Source organism: Canis aureus, chromosome 22 (assembly GCF_053574225.1).
Source record: "Canis aureus isolate CA01 chromosome 22, VMU_Caureus_v.1.0, whole genome shotgun sequence".
Classification (NCBI taxonomy): Eukaryota; Metazoa; Chordata; class Mammalia; order Carnivora; family Canidae; genus Canis; species Canis aureus.
Window position 1 is genome coordinate 36,185,055 of NC_135632.1, and position 14,990 is coordinate 36,200,044.

Sequence of the window (14,990 nt, forward strand, 5' to 3'; positions counted from 1 at the left end):
TTAAGATTTTATTTATTCATTCATGAGAGACATAGGCAGAAGGAGAAGCAGGCTCCATGCAGGGAGCCCAATGTGGGACTTGATCCTAGGTCTCCAGGAACATGCCCTGGGCCGAAACCACTGAGCCACCCAGGCTGCCCTAAACAGTTGATTTTCTTCTAAAGAGACTTTGAAAATAAGAAAACAGTCTTTTATATTTAGCGAGGTAGTTACCATTCCCAAGGCTCTTAATTCCTTTATGTAGATCCCAGATTTCCATTTGATATCATTTCCTTCTACCTGAAGCATTTCTTTTAAACATTTCTTAAAGTGTAGGTCTGCTGGTGATGAATTCTCTCAGCTGCCAAGTGTCTGAAAAAGTTTTCATGTCATCTTTGTTTTTGTTTTTGTTTTCATCTTTGTTTTTGAAAGATATTTTCATTGCATATAGAATTCTAAATTGATGGCTTTATTCTTTCTGTACTCTAAAGACGTTTCACTGTCATCTACTATACTTATTTTCTGCTATCATTCTAATCTTTGTTCCTTTGTACGTAATGTGTCCCCCTCCACCACCACCCCCCATCTGCTTTTGCATTTTTCTTATCACCAGTTTTAAGCAATTTGATTAACATGAGCCTTTTTGTTGTTTTCATGTTTCTTGTGATTGGCTTTATTGAGCTATTTGGATTGGTGAATTTATAATTTTCATTGCATTTGAAAGTTTTGAGCATTATTTCTTTAAATATTTTTTCCATGCCATTCTCTTTTGTGGACTCCAATTGCATGTAAATGAGGTTATTTGAAATTTTCCACAGCTCACTGAAGCTCTATTCCTTTTTTTTTTTTTTTTTGTATTTTTAAAAATTTCAGTTTTATTGGGGTATAACTGACATATAAAATTGTAAGATATTAAAGTATACATTGTGGTGATTTGATGTGCATGTATGTTGTGAAAGAACTCCCTCATTGAGTTAGTTAACATAGCCTTCATCTCACATATTTATTTACATGTGTGAGAACATTTAAATTCTACTCTCTTAGCAAATTTAAATCACACAATATAGTGTTATCAATTATAGTCACCATGTTTTACATTTGATGCTCAGTTCTGAGCATCAATTATTATTTATCTTACAACTGAAAGTTAGTATCTTTTCATAAACTTCTTTCTAAAAAAAAAAAAAAAAAAAAAAAAAACTTCTTTCTAGTTCCCCTACTTGTCAGCCTCTGGCAACCACTTTCTTACTCTCTGATTCTGAGATTGACTGTTCTTTTCTTTTTTCTTTTCTTTTCTTTTCTTTTCTTTTCTTTTCTTTTCTTTTCTTTTCCTTTCTCTTTTCTTTTCTTTCTTTCTTCCTTCCTTCTTTCCTTTCTTCCTTCCTTCCCTCCTTCCTTCCTTCCTTCCTTCCTTCGTTCCCTCCCTCCCTCCCTCCATCCATCCCTCCCTTCCTCCCTTTCTTTCTTCTTTTTTGGATTCCACATTTAAGTGATATCATACAGTATTTATCTTTCTCTGTTTGGCTTATTTCATTTAACATATCTTCCAGGTCTATCCATGTCACAAATGGCAGGATTTCCTTCTTTCTCACAGCAGAATAATATTCCATTGTGTGTGTGGGCATGTGTGTGATATCTTCTTTATTCATTTTTCTGTTAATGGACACTTAGGTTGTTTCCATATCTTGTCTATTGCGAATAATGCTGCAATGAACATGAAGGCGTAGATATCACTTTGATATCTTATTTTCAGATTACTCCCCCAAATGGGATTGCTAAATCATATGGTAGTTCTACTTTTTAAAAGACTTTATTTATTTTGAGGGAGAGAGACAGCATATGCATGAGTATAAGTAGAGGGGCAGAGACAGAGAGAGAGAGAGAGAGAGAGTCTGAAGCAGACTCCACACCATTAGAGTTTTCAAATAAGTTGTCAATCCTGAAATATAATGGAGTTTTCATGTAAGAATCCAGATTTCCAGCTATTATTGAAACATCTTCTGGAACCATCTCAAATCAACTGTAGTGTATTTAGAAGTCTAACTCTTAGCAATCAAGGCATTGGGGATGAGTTGCTGGGGTAAGCTCTGGACTGCACATCTTCATTGCCCCCAGTTTTACTCTTTTCTCCATTCCTCCCTGTATCCAGGAGGTTGACTTCTATGACAGCATCAAAAGATGTCCTGGTTCTCTGGCTTCTCAGTGGGTTTGGCCTATCAGGGACACTGGCAAGGGACCGGGCGGGGGCGGGGCGGGGGGGAGGGTGAGGAGGGGAGAAGGCAGGATGAGAGTCTGGTTTCCTCTTTGCTAGCTTACTACAGATTGGTCAAGTCCTTCTTAGAAAGGCTGCAGCTTTTAATGGCCTTATCCACACTCTTCTCTCTCTCTGGGTTCTAATGGCCCTGCCTAAGTACAAGGAGACTTGGAAATATAAAGAAACTAATGGGAATTCTAATGGAATACTTAGTGGATATTAGTGCCCTGACAATAGAGACTCTGCAGGAACATTTATTCCTCAGTGCCAAGCTAAATTCTTTTTGCTGAAAGGGAAAGAGTAGTGGGAAGGAGTTATTAAGGCACCCATCTCCAGATTAAGATTTAATTGTATTCCTAGAGACTCTCTTCTCTTTATGTTCTTTCAGAAGAGCGTTTCATCAATATGAGTAGGATCATCTCCCCCCCGCCCCAGTCTAGTCTATTTACAAAATGTTTTGACAGCTCTGAGTAGAAAAGTCCCTAAAGGAAATATTAGATATAACCATATCATTCTATTCTAATCATATTTTATATTCTATAATATCAGCTTAAAGATATTCTTCTCTGGAGCACAAATACACATTCCCACATACAAGCATGCACAAGCATTTCTGTACAGTACCTCAATTCATGTTTCTCTGCTTTTCTGCAGCCGCTATGTGGTCTTTATCTGCAGCCTTCTAAATATTTAGTGATGAGCACAGTCTAATTAGTTGATTCATTAGATCAATAATCACCTTTTCTTTTTTTTTTTTTTTACAGGAAAAAGGTGGAATCCTGCAAGAAGTAAAATGCTGAAGAATGTTTTTGGACTTTATAAGATAAAGATAAAACCTGCCTGCTAATATTAAGAATATCAGAAAATACCAGCGATTATTTAGGATATAGGACATATATTCTGTGGATTCTGTGCATTCACTACCCCAGAGCTGAGGATAGATCAAAGTGCAGGAAGCAATAGACATCACCTCATGACAGGCTTAGCTGTTTTTTTTTTTTTGTTTGTTTGTTTTTTAAGATTTATTTATTTGAAAGAAGAGAGAGAGAGACAGCATGGGTGGGAAGGGGAGATGGAGAGGGAGAGAGAAAATTTCAAGCATACTCTGCATTGAAAATGGAGCCTACTCAGGGCTTGATCAGAGAACCCTGAGAAGGGTCATGGATGACATCACCTCCCTAGAACAATCATCAAGTTATTTAATAGTCCTTTTTATCACTTATGATCCACATATGATGCTTTACCTTATCAATTCCTGAAATATACCTGTAAGGGGATTAGGAAATTGATAATTTTCCCTGGGAGTACAAAAGCAAATGGAAACATATTTTATCACTTTGTTATATGCTGGTTTTATGTGATTTCTTAGCAATTTGTGTGTAGCAAACTGTTTCAATAAATGTGTATCATCTGCTAAATCTTGCCAAGTCATGTACTTTGTTTATTTTCTCACTCAATTTTCTATGGCCTATGTTCCCCAGAGGGCCACAGCTGTTTCCTTGTGGTGATATATAACGGGCAGAGACCTTGGCTTTTTGGTTTACTCTGTCACATTCACAGTGTCATTGAGAATCATTATCCTGAAGAGATACTTGCACCCCCACATTCACTGCAATATCATTCATAATAGCTAAAGCATGGAAATAACCTAAGTGTACATTGATAGATGCATAATAAAAACTGGCATATAATATATACTATATAATGGATTATTTAAAAAGGAGGAAAATCTTTCCTTCTGTGTCGACATGGATCAACCTAGAGGATGTTCTCCTAAGTGAAATAAGTCAAACACAAACACTGAATGATATCACTTATATGTGGAATGAAAACAAGCCAAACTAATAGAAATAGAGAATAAGGAGCACCTGGGTGGCTCAGTCGTTTAAGCATCTGCCTTCGGCTGGGGTCATGATCCTGGGGAGGATCAAGCCCCACATCGGGCTTCCTGCTCAGTGGAGAGTCTGCTTCTCCCTCTGTCCCTCCCCCCATGCATTCTCTCTCTCAATCTCTCTTTCTCAAATAAATCAGTAAGATCTTTTAAAAAGAAAATAAATAGATAAAATGATGTTTGCCAGGTGTTGGCAGCAGGGGCAAAAGGAAAATGAAGAGATGTTGGTCAAAAGGTGGAAGACTATGAAGAGTCCAGTTATAAGATGAGTAAATGAGGATCAAGCGTAGGGCAGCATGGTGACCATAGTTAACAATACTGTATTACATACTTGAAAGTTGCTAAGAGAGTAGATCTTAAATGTTCTCACCACACACAAACAAGTGGTTATTATGCGATGTGATGGAAGTGTTAACTAACCTTATTGTGGTAATCATTTCACAATATACACGTGTATTAAATTATCAGATTGTACCCCTTAAACTTAAAAATATCATATCTCAATTATATCCCAAAATATGGGGAAAATACGTCTTTAAAAAGTGTCATAGAATTAAAGTTTCTTGTGTTTATGTCATTGGTAATAACAGATGTACTGAAATTTATTTCCTTTGTGAAACCCTTAATGAAATAATGGATCTAGTGGACAATCATCAATGGACAACGGCATGCCTCAAGGAGAGACAAGCCAGATATCATCATGAGCCTTTTGATGGAATATATTACCTTTATGAAATATTGTCAAACAATAGAACTTGGGGCGGCCTGGGTAGCTCAATGCTTTAGCTCCGCCTTCCGCCCCCGGGTGTGATCCTGGAGACTCAGGATCAAGTCTCACGTGGGGCTCCCTACATGGAGCCTGCTTCTCCCTCTGCCTGTGTGTCTCCCTCTGCCTCTGTGTATGTGTGTGTGTCTCTCCTGAAAAAATAAGTAAAATCTTTTTTTTTAAAAGTTCTGTTAAAAAAATAGAACTTGAACAAGATCAAGTCTTCATGTGTAATTACCACTTTACTGGAAACCCAGAGCCAAAGGATCATGTTTTCACAATGGGGATGCAATTAGCAAAATCCAGAACCTAGAAAATTAAAATGAATGACTTCTGCAATACATTTTAAGGAGAAATAAAAGAGGAGAACAAGGGGAAGACGACTCAATTAAGAGAATGAAGTGACGCATCAATCGACGTGTGGGACTTATTTGGATCCTGACTCAAACAAACCAACTACAAAAAACAAACGAACTGGAACAACAACAAAAACTGAGACAATAAAGGAAACATGCTTGGATATTTCATGATACTAAGAAAAGATTGTTAATTCTGTGAGTGTGATCAATTTATATATATATATATATGAATTCATATATATATATGAATCTTTATATTTTAGGGCTAAGTATGGAAATAATCATGGATTAGATGTCAGGATTTCTGGGATTTGTGAATAAGGTGGGGATTACAGGAGCAAACAAGAGCAGCCATGAGTTGGAAGACAGATATCTGTATCTGGAAGAAGATAAATGAGGGCCCATTGCTCTTTACTTTGGTGTATGTTTGAAATTTTCTGTAACTTTTTGAATTAATGAAGAATCATTTGCCAATGCATTTGAGTTTACCAGCACACATCATGTATAAAACCGGTAATTAATAATACCTACTAATACTTGGAGCTACGCAAGTTTAGAAAGCAGTTCATTTACCATCCCATTTCCTCCTCCTGGGTCCTACTGAGAGAGATCCATGTTGTTCAAACCCCCACTTTGCAGAAATGGATGCAACTCAGGGAAGCCCAGGGCAATTGCTGCCAGGAAGCCACAGTCCAGAACTAGAACTTAGAGTCTTAGAAATTCCACGTTGTAGGCTCCTCCCCCCCCCCCAACAGCAAGGAGTTTTAAAGGGAAAGAGTGGGAGTGGGATAAAGAAAATAATTGTTTATTATTCTCCAGGACCTGCCAGAACAGCGACTTCGGGAAGCCCTGCCGGGTGGGCAGGTACTCGCGGTGGCCACCAGATGGCGAAGGCTGCTCGCCGCCCGGGAGAACCGCGCTCGCCCCTGGGCGCCGACCCTGCAGCGCGACGCGAGGGCCGAGGGCGAGGCGCTCCGACTGCGCGCGGAAAGCAGAGTCGAACCTAGAGTCAGAGAAGTTGCTGTGCGAGTCCTGCTGCCTCCACAAGCTTATAGAAGCAAGTTTAGGGCTTTTTAAGGAGACCTGGAGGTGGGGGATTAAAGTGGAGGGTGCACGCCCTGCTGCCCAAACCAAGCAGTGACTCGCGCGTGGGGGTTGGACGAGGATCCCTCGGAAGCCCGCGCCCTGCGGGGACCACCTCCAAGGGTCTGCTCCGGACGTGGCGCAGCTAAACCCTCCCGCTGGGGACCTCGATGCTCCTCTTCCGCGAAGCGCAAAGGGCTCCTAGGGCCGAGGGAGAAAAGAATAAGGGATAAATAGACCTTTAGGAGAGAAGGTTTATTTTTCCTTTCAGCCATAATAAGGGAAAAGTCGGTGGCCCTCAAGGTCAGCGTCCTCATCATGTTAAAAAAAAAAAAAAAAAATGTCCGTCGTAACTTCAGGCGTCATTCCGGTCCGGGAAGGCGGGGACCCCAAGTGTGTGCGCTGAGCCCAGGCCTCCGCGGGTCGCAGGATAGGTGAACTCCGCCCCGGCGAGGAAAGGTGCGGGTGGACAGATTGCGCGGGGTCGAGACCACCCGGGCCGGAGCTCGAACACCCGAAAGCCTGCATTTGAAGGATGGGAGACGGAGGGGTGGGGATGTCACAGAACCGGACTCAATCGGGCTCATTGCAGTTTTGCAAATGGTCTTTAAAAAGCGCCTCCCGGTGACGCCGAAATCCCCGCCAGGTGGAAAGCCAAACCTGGGCAGTGGGCGCGCAACGTAGTGGGGGACATCGCGGCGCGAACGCGAAAAAAAAAGGATGCAGCCAGCATCCAGGCGAGTGGGAAATGAGTGATTTTAATTTCTGTCCCCCACTGGAGGATCAATTTCGATTAAAATCAAGGGACCTGCGGGAATGTTTTTACTCCGGTGCGTTTCCTTTACACCTGCAAATTTTTTAAAAAACTGCATCATCAGCACCTTCGAGAGAGAGAGAGAGAGAGAGAGAGAGAGAGAGACTTATTGGTTCAGAAAGAAGGAAGAGACTGCAGAGGAAAGAGAAGGCTGCGAGTCTGCCTTTACACCAGTTTAAAGCTAATCAAAGGTGTCTGGAGCAGAGGGAGGCAAGGACCAAAAGCTGATCCCGAGCTTGAAATTTTCCATCACGGAGTTGGGAGACGCTTTGCTGCAGACTCCGAGCGGGCTCCAAACCCCGGCCCCCGTTCCCGGTTCGGCGCGCTAGTCAGCAGCTTCCCCCATCGCTTACTTCTTTTCCTACTCTTCCGGCCTTTCCCAGTGGGCGGCTCAGCACCCCACTGCCAGGACGGCCACCCCAGGCCCCAGCGATTCGCAGCTTCGGCACCCAGAGGGAGGAACCTGGGACCAAGGGGAGCGACCTTGGGGCGGGGTGGGGAGCGCAGGGAGGCTCCGCCCCGAGTTCTTCCCAAACCAGAAAAGACTTCCAGGGGCTACCCGGGAGCTTTTTTTTTTTTTTTTTTTTTTTTTTTTTTTTTTTTTTTTAACTCTAACAACCAAAAAAAAAAAAAAAAAAAAAGGCTATGTAAAGGACAGCGTGGAAGATGGCAACACCATTTCCAACTCAGAGTCGGGTCCTTTTTGCACTTGGTTCTCCTCTGGGCTCTCTCATTGCACTTTATTCGCTTTTGTTTGGAGCAGGAACCGAGGTGGAGCGAACCCCGGCGGAGCAGCGGACCCCAAGCCGGGGTCTCCTTCTTGCGCCCGGGAGCGCCGCCCCGCGCGGGTGCAGACGCGGGGACCCTGGCAGGGAATGTAAACAAGCGGGGCGCCGAGCCCTTGATCTTTATTTAAATAGAGGCTTGTTTATCGGTGTCATCCTAGGAGGATTAATTAGATACATCTCTTCACAATTTGGTGTCTGACACTCCATCTTAGGAATGCCTTATCACAAGGTGTTAATTGGGGCCACTCAGCCACTTACGTTTCTATTAAACACTGTGAGGGACTTTTCACAAGTACCAGGTTCTTTTTACTGTACGGTGCAAAAATATACAGGACTCGAAATAGACTGGGGCCAGAGTCAGCTTTATCCCGGCGGCCGGGAGCATTCTCGGGCTTTCTAGAGGGCGGAGCACCGCTCCGAAATTCCGTCGCAGCTCCCAGGACCTTAAGGTGCCTTGGGGGCGGGCGGGGCGCCGTCCGGGTTGGGGGGCGCTGCAAGCCCCCCCTCCCGAGGCTGAATCTGCCATCCACAACAAATACACAAAACCAGGTTTCGAGCTTTCGCTTCTAGCGTCGTAAAATTCCGGGCGGCTTTGGCAAAGCGCTTTGGACAGCAGACACGGTCACAGACCCGGGGCAAGAGTCCCGGCCCCCGAGGTCGCGGGCGGCGGGGGAAGGACTCGGGCGCGGGGAGGGTGCGGGGAATGGGAAGCTGGGGAGAGGCTCCCGGCGGCCTTAATTGGGCGCGGAAGAGGAGGAGGTCCCGGCTGATTGCTCGCCTCCCAGCAGCTAATCCTCTTAGCAGCTGCATTTCCGCGCCACGCAGTTTAGCAAAATGACCCTCCCGGCAGACCTTTACCCCGGGAGGGTCAGGAAGGGGCTGGAAGGGTTTGCAAGCTGGGCCAGAAGCCGTCTGCTGATAAGCCTGGCGGGACGTCTGGCTGGGGGACAAAGGGCCCTCCGCCCCACTCCTGGGTTTAACTTTTCGGCGGGCCCGGGGCTCAGCCGGGGGATGCGGTGGCCTTCGCCCTCCTGGGGAATGAGCCAAATAAACGGAGCTAGACTCCGGGCGAAGCGCTCCCCGGACGCTGTTTGCAGAGCGGAGCTGCACGGGACGACCGGAATCCTCGTTTGTAAGTGTCGCGCCCGCCCCTGGCCCGCGGCGTCCCCGGCGTCTCCCGCGTCTCCGGCCGGGTTTGCCCGCAGCGCCCGGCCAGCGGCTGCCGAGGGAGCGGCCCGCGACGCCGGCGGGGGCGCCCGGGGCTCCGCGTACCGAGAAGCCGCAGGTTGCAGCCGACACTGGAGTTGTGGGCGGCCCGCTTCCCGCCGCTTCAGGGACCGGTAACCCGTGGGCGCTCAAGGGGCCACGGGGTTTCCCGGGGAGCCCACGTGGGTCCGGGGATGGGCGGCCCCAGGAGAGCCTAGGAAAAAGCCCGGAGAACCAAGTGGTCGCGGGCCGAGGCGGGGCCCGGAGTCCAAGGGCCGGGAGCTGAGCTTTTCCAGGCCAGGTTAAGCCTAGCAATGGGCAATCCTGCATCTCTGCAACCTCCCCTCTCCCCCCACCCCCGCCGGCAGGCCCAATACCCATTGTCCAGACTTCCCAGTGGGGTGAGGAAATAAACCCATTCATCTTCAAGAAAAAAAAAAAAGAAAAGAAGATAAACAAAAGCAACCCCACCCCCTTGTGACTACAGTGTCCACTTACAGATTCTAGAGCCTGGGGGAGAAGGGGGGCGGGTAGGGGACTTAGTGTTCATGCTGGAGGGGGTGGAGGAGGAAGCAAAATGATTTTCAAAACAAAGATTAAAACCCTTAGTACAGAAGACAGCTCTGCCCGTTCCCTTAATGAACCACATTTATTAAAAATGACTAAGACTGTACATAAAAATCCAAGGTATCTAAAAAGCCTATAGGAGCTGTGGCATCCGGTTTTAGTTTCTTCACATTATCGAGCTGGGTAGAGGGGATGGCAAAGAAAGAGGGTGAAGTAGGAGTTTTCATTAAACACGTTTCAAGTTAGTACAGAGTAGCTGAATACATTCTTAACTATCTAAGAAGTAAACAGAATATTCCCCAATATCCCAGATGATGAGAGAACCTATCCCCCTGGCCCTGCAACTGCTGTCGGGTGATTTGTGAATTCTTTACAAAGCCAAAGCACCAGTTTTACATAATCTCAGACACATAAGGAGGCTATTTGTACAATATATCCCACATTATTCTACAGTGGATCTAAGCACACACAAAACTGTACACTTTAAAATTCTTCTTTTTTTTCTTTTTTGGCGACTCCCTCGCCTGCCCTCTCCTGAGTCCTACTAGCCACCCCAGCATGTTAGCAGAGGCCTAGCAAGTGAAGCAGTCCTGAACTAGGGGCAAACATGGCTTGCTGCAAAAGCCTAGGAGGAAATCAGTCAGGTAAAGCCAGCACCTTCACATAAGGTTTTTCTCACCTCCCAGGCTTAGCATCTTTTGCCCCTGGCAGAAAGTAACAGCAAAAAGTCCCCCGTTGAAGCTTAAGGCCCAGCCCTCTCTTCCAGAAGCAAAACACCTTGCCACTCTGGGATTCTCCTTGCTTACAGATTTACAAATAGAAACGAGAACCGAAGCTTTTGACCCACTGGCTAGCGCTCAGCACTCAAATCTTCACAGCCCGATTCTCGGAATGTTTAGTGCCTCCAATAAATAAATCCAGAACCTCAAATAACCTTCGAATTTTAAAAACGCTTTAAAGTCCTTCATTAATTTTATTTAAAAAAGAAAAAAAAATGGCGAGGCTCATTTCAGTTACCTGCAGCAATCAAAAAGCTTTGGTACCTTCTTTTAGAGGATTGCACAAAACGGGATGCATCGAGGTGGAATGCAAACGTCTTTTTGGCAAACCTAGGCAAAGAAGACAACAAAAAAAACACCACCAAGTCCATCTGCAAAAAGTGAGCTCATTTTGACGAAGTTAAAATAACTCTCTAGGGAGTTGTGTAAAAAGCATAATACCCCCCCATGCCTTTTGAGGTGTCTTTACTGTACTCTTCAGCGTTAATGTCCTCACACTTTATGGAGGGCGAATTTTCATTACTAGAGGTGCTAGGAGACAGCCGCCGTCGCTTACAAGCACTGGTGTATACCCCCGAATCATTGGAATCGAGAGACTTGATGGAAGGGGGTGTCTCTATCCAAGAAGAGCTAATTTCTTCTTTGACTTTCTCCTTGGAGAGCTGATCTTCAGAGAACACAGGGGGGCTTGTTCTGGAGGTCCATGGGAGTCCAGCTGCCATTTTCCTCTGATAAGAACCCCGACCACCCCAGCCTGCCATGGCAGGGAAGGTTGGGTCAGGGTAATACCCCAGGGCGTGGGACGTCTGGAGGGGCAAGGATTTAATACCATAGGGGAGCAAGGTGCTGGAAGTATATTCAGACTCATAGGAACCGATGTCTAGTTTGTTGGTCCCAGGTTGTTGGACAGGCGTGACAAGCCACCGCTGGGGAGGGTTGGCCACCTCTTCGCTCTGTTGGGGTGAAAGGAGGCCGTTGGTCTGTGGCACGGTTCTCTCGCCATTATAATATCGGGCTTGAGGTAAAGTGTTGACAAAGGGCTCCGGGAAGAAGGATTGAACGCCGTACCGACCTCCAGGGACAATCTGATGGGATCTAGGAGAATCCGTGGGAGATGGAGTTAACCTGTCATTTTCTGAAGCGGTGTACATGCTACAATATAAAGAGAAACACTTAAAAAAAAAAAACCCTAATGTTGTCCCCAAATAACCACCTCCCAGAAATCAAAAAAGCTCACATAGTAGGCTGTACTGGGAGCACTAGTCTGCTGGAGTGGAGGGATGGAGGTAGGAGATGCACTGGTCTACTTCAGCTGGACTGTTGGCTCATACAAAAAAAAAGTTTCCTCCCAAGCTCTAGGTGTTTAAAATATAGAAAAATCTGCCTTTCCAGGTCCTAGAACTTGGAGAACAGTGCAATTCTCCTTTGTCAGTGTCACAGAAGGAATGCTGGCTATGGTGTTAGAAATCCCACATGTAAATGGTCTGTTGGGGCCTTACTGTTTAATGTTGTGAAAATGACATCCTCTTAGTTTTAGGTTTTTCTTATGTAAAATAATAATAATAATAATAATAATAATAATAATAATAATAATAATAAGAGAAAGAGTAATAATACCCAATCCTAAGAGGCAAAAAAAGTGGGATCAAATGAAAGGCATATAAATGCAGATTATGAAAATTTCAAATCGCCACTCAAATGTTAAAAAAAAATAGCTCCTCATTTTAGAGCCCTTAACATTGCTTTAGAAAATGAACAAAAGGGACGCCTGGATGGCTCAGCAGTTGACCGGCTGCCTTTGACTCATGGAGTGATCCCAAAGTCCCACATCAGGCTCCCTGCCTGGAGCCTGCTTTTCCCTCTGCCTATGTCTCTGCCTCTCTCTCTCTCTGCATGTCTCTCATGAATAAATAAATAAAATCTTTATTAAAAAATGAACAAAATCATTCCATGAAAATTCCAAAGCAAGATTAGCCATGGGGGGGGGGGGGTGCGCAAAAATAAAAATAGGTGAAAATCCCAAACAAATGTGAAATCTCTTCCTAGAACGTTCTCTGGGAAGTGTCTGGTTATATATGTCCTGTTCAAAGACGACCGTGCAAATATGAATAAAAGCTGCACTTACGAATCGTAGTTGTCTCTGAAGCCTTTTGCAAAGGGGTTATGATCAATCTTTAGTTGAGTTATCTAGACAGGGGAGAAAAACAGTCGTTGAGTGCTTTGTCACACTGGATCTAGCTGTAGAGATTCTTGGGACGTTTAGGAGGACACTCACATCGGTGTTTTGGTAGGCAGTCACCGCAATGAACTGCGTTTCGGAGAAGGTAAAGGTCTGAGTCTTTGAGGGCTCATTCAGATCCTCCACACCATCCTCTGTCACTTCAACAATGTGCAGTCGGGGTTGGTACTTGTGTAAAGACTGTAACACTATCATCTGGAAGTGATACAGAGAAAGAGTTGCCAAATCCAAAGAGTCTCTTAGATGTAAATCTTAACAAACTACACGTCTTGGAATGGGACTCCTGCTTGCTCCCCCACCGACAGTTCCCTTGTTCTATAGCCACTTTTTAAGATCTTATCATTGCTGCTTTTGAAACTTAAACCCTAGCTAGCTGGGTATGCGTGTTTGAAAAACACTCTTTTCTCTTAGTTTACAAAGTCTCCCGAAAGACTTTAGCATTTCTTCTCCTAACAGTCAACTCACTGTTAACCGAAATCTAGTAAAAATGAGAAAGGTCAAAAGGGAAAAAAAAAAAAAAAAGGTCAGAACTAGGTAAGCAAACAGGTGACACCTGCAAATATTACAAATACAGTGAAGAGTATGGAAACTTGTTAGGAAAGAGATCTATGGCCAAAAGACACCCCGTCCTCTGTCACTCTACCTGGGTGTTGTTGTTATTTGCGCCTTTGTTATTGGTGAGTTTTAATTTCCCAAAGGAAATCTCCTGTCTCATCCAGTGGGAACCAGTATTAGGAGACTCTGGGTGAACATACATTTTGTTGCCTAAGAGAAAATGAAACAAAACACAAAACCCAAGCAGATAGGGCTGATTACAAATGGACATAGGGGAGGGATGTCTGTTACTTCTGGGCAAAGATCTGAGAGATAGTCTTCTGGCACAAGGCTCCCCAGGACTCTGCTCTCCACTCTCCAACTAGACTCCACTGACAGCCCTCCCAGGGCCCCTGTGCTCCCTGCCTTCCGTTGACAAGGCAGTCCTCTTAATGCTACCTCCAAATAAAAATGAGAGCCACCAGGAGATGTCTCTTGAAGGTCAATTTGGGCCCTTCTAAAGCTGGAAGGGCAACATCTCTGATGGAAAGTGGCTGGGTTCTCATGTGGACTCAACCTTGAGCAAGGCCTTCTCAAGTGAAGGTTAGAGTGTCAGGAGCCCTTTCCACTAGAGCATTTCATAGGAATTGGTGGGGGGACTAGGGTCATGGTTAAAAGTATCCAAGTTTATACTGGTAGGCAAGAAATGTGACTTGGCAGTTCTCTCCCACTCTCCCCGTTTCAAACAATCAATATCAAGCAAACTCAGACTAACACCTCTAGGCCCCAGACCAGGGTGGAAAGTGTTGGATTTAAATGAATTTTTTGAGTCAGGGGTTCCCCGCCCGCTCCTCCCCTGCCTGGGCCTCCTCTCTCCTCACCCTGCATGTTACTGTCCGCCTTGCCGCAGGTCACCCACTTGCCCCCCTGGAATCGCCAGTGGTTGGGGTCCGCCAGCACCACCTCTACAAACACGTTGTAGTGGGCAGTGGGATTGAGTCCGTTTATGTTGAAGCTCAAGAAAGGAAACATGCGCCTGTGCAAGGGAACAGAACCAGGATCAGCGATTTGAGTCCAGATGCCTGAAAGCAGGCCAGGTCTGCCCGCATCTGGGGTGGGTAGGCGGTAGGACATTTAACAGCCTACAGGAAGAACCGAACACCGGTACAGAAAGGGGCCCTAACTCTGCGAAATACACCAGTTGTCAACTCTTGGAACGTGTCTGTTTTCTGAAACCCTTTGCCCCAAAGTCAGTATCTCCCAAATTGAGGTGCTACCACACCTTCTCCCCACTCAAGTCCTTAATTTTTCTACCAGGATGTTAAAAACCATTCTTTTCTTCTACGTTTAAGGGCCAGAGAACAACATTCAGTTGTTCCTGTTAAAATTTTTGAATTGTGCTCGCCAGGTTAAAAGCTCCCCTCGAGCGCCCCTCTCCCGGCACCCACCGCTCACTTCAACCATTCGCACCCACCGTTAGCAGTCGGATGGGGATCAGAACTTTCTCACGTCCCGAACCCCACCAGGTCCGGCTCCAGGGCCTGCCTGACGCACTGCCGGACCAACTAAGCCTCTGATGCCGCCTCCCCCAGGCGCCCCACGGCGACTCCGGCGCCTAAAGCTGCGGGAGCCCCCCTGCTGCGCTCAGGAAGCCAACCTTTGCGCCTCTCCCCCGCCGCGGCTCCTCGCGGGTACGCGGGGACGGCTCGGGATGCCGAGCGGGCGGTTCTA

The 14,990-nt window shown here is 45.6% G+C and overlaps 1 protein-coding gene and 1 long non-coding RNA gene across 6 annotated transcripts in view; both read right to left on the reverse strand.

The window, feature by feature from the left end:
• LOC144294007 (uncharacterized) overlaps positions 1-5,938 on the reverse strand; it is a 41,281-nt gene extending 35,343 nt beyond the window's left edge. Inside the window, exon 1 of one of the 2 annotated variants that reach the window (XR_013361389.1) lies at positions 5,823-5,938. This is a non-coding gene — a long non-coding RNA (uncharacterized LOC144294007). The remainder of the gene's footprint in view (positions 1-5,822) is intronic. The other variant, XR_013361390.1, reaches the window with a different exon arrangement.
• A 3,832-nt stretch (positions 5,939-9,770) lies between these two features.
• The window catches only part of EOMES (eomesodermin), a 35,939-nt gene continuing 30,719 nt past the window's right edge, over positions 9,771-14,990 (reverse strand). For 3 of the 4 annotated variants that reach the window (XM_077865502.1, XM_077865503.1, XM_077865499.1), the window contains exons 2-6: positions 14,141-14,295; positions 13,369-13,490; positions 12,762-12,920; positions 12,612-12,673; positions 9,771-11,638 (exon numbers count right to left, since the gene is read on the reverse strand). In XM_077865502.1, the coding sequence (XP_077721628.1) occupies positions 10,900-11,638; positions 12,612-12,673; positions 12,762-12,920; positions 13,369-13,490; positions 14,141-14,291 (1,233 nt within the window). In that variant the 5' untranslated portion in view covers positions 14,292-14,295 and the 3' untranslated portion in view covers positions 9,771-10,899. The remainder of the gene's footprint in view (positions 11,639-12,611; positions 12,674-12,761; positions 12,921-13,368; positions 13,491-14,140; positions 14,296-14,990) is intronic. The other variant, XM_077865500.1, reaches the window with a different exon arrangement.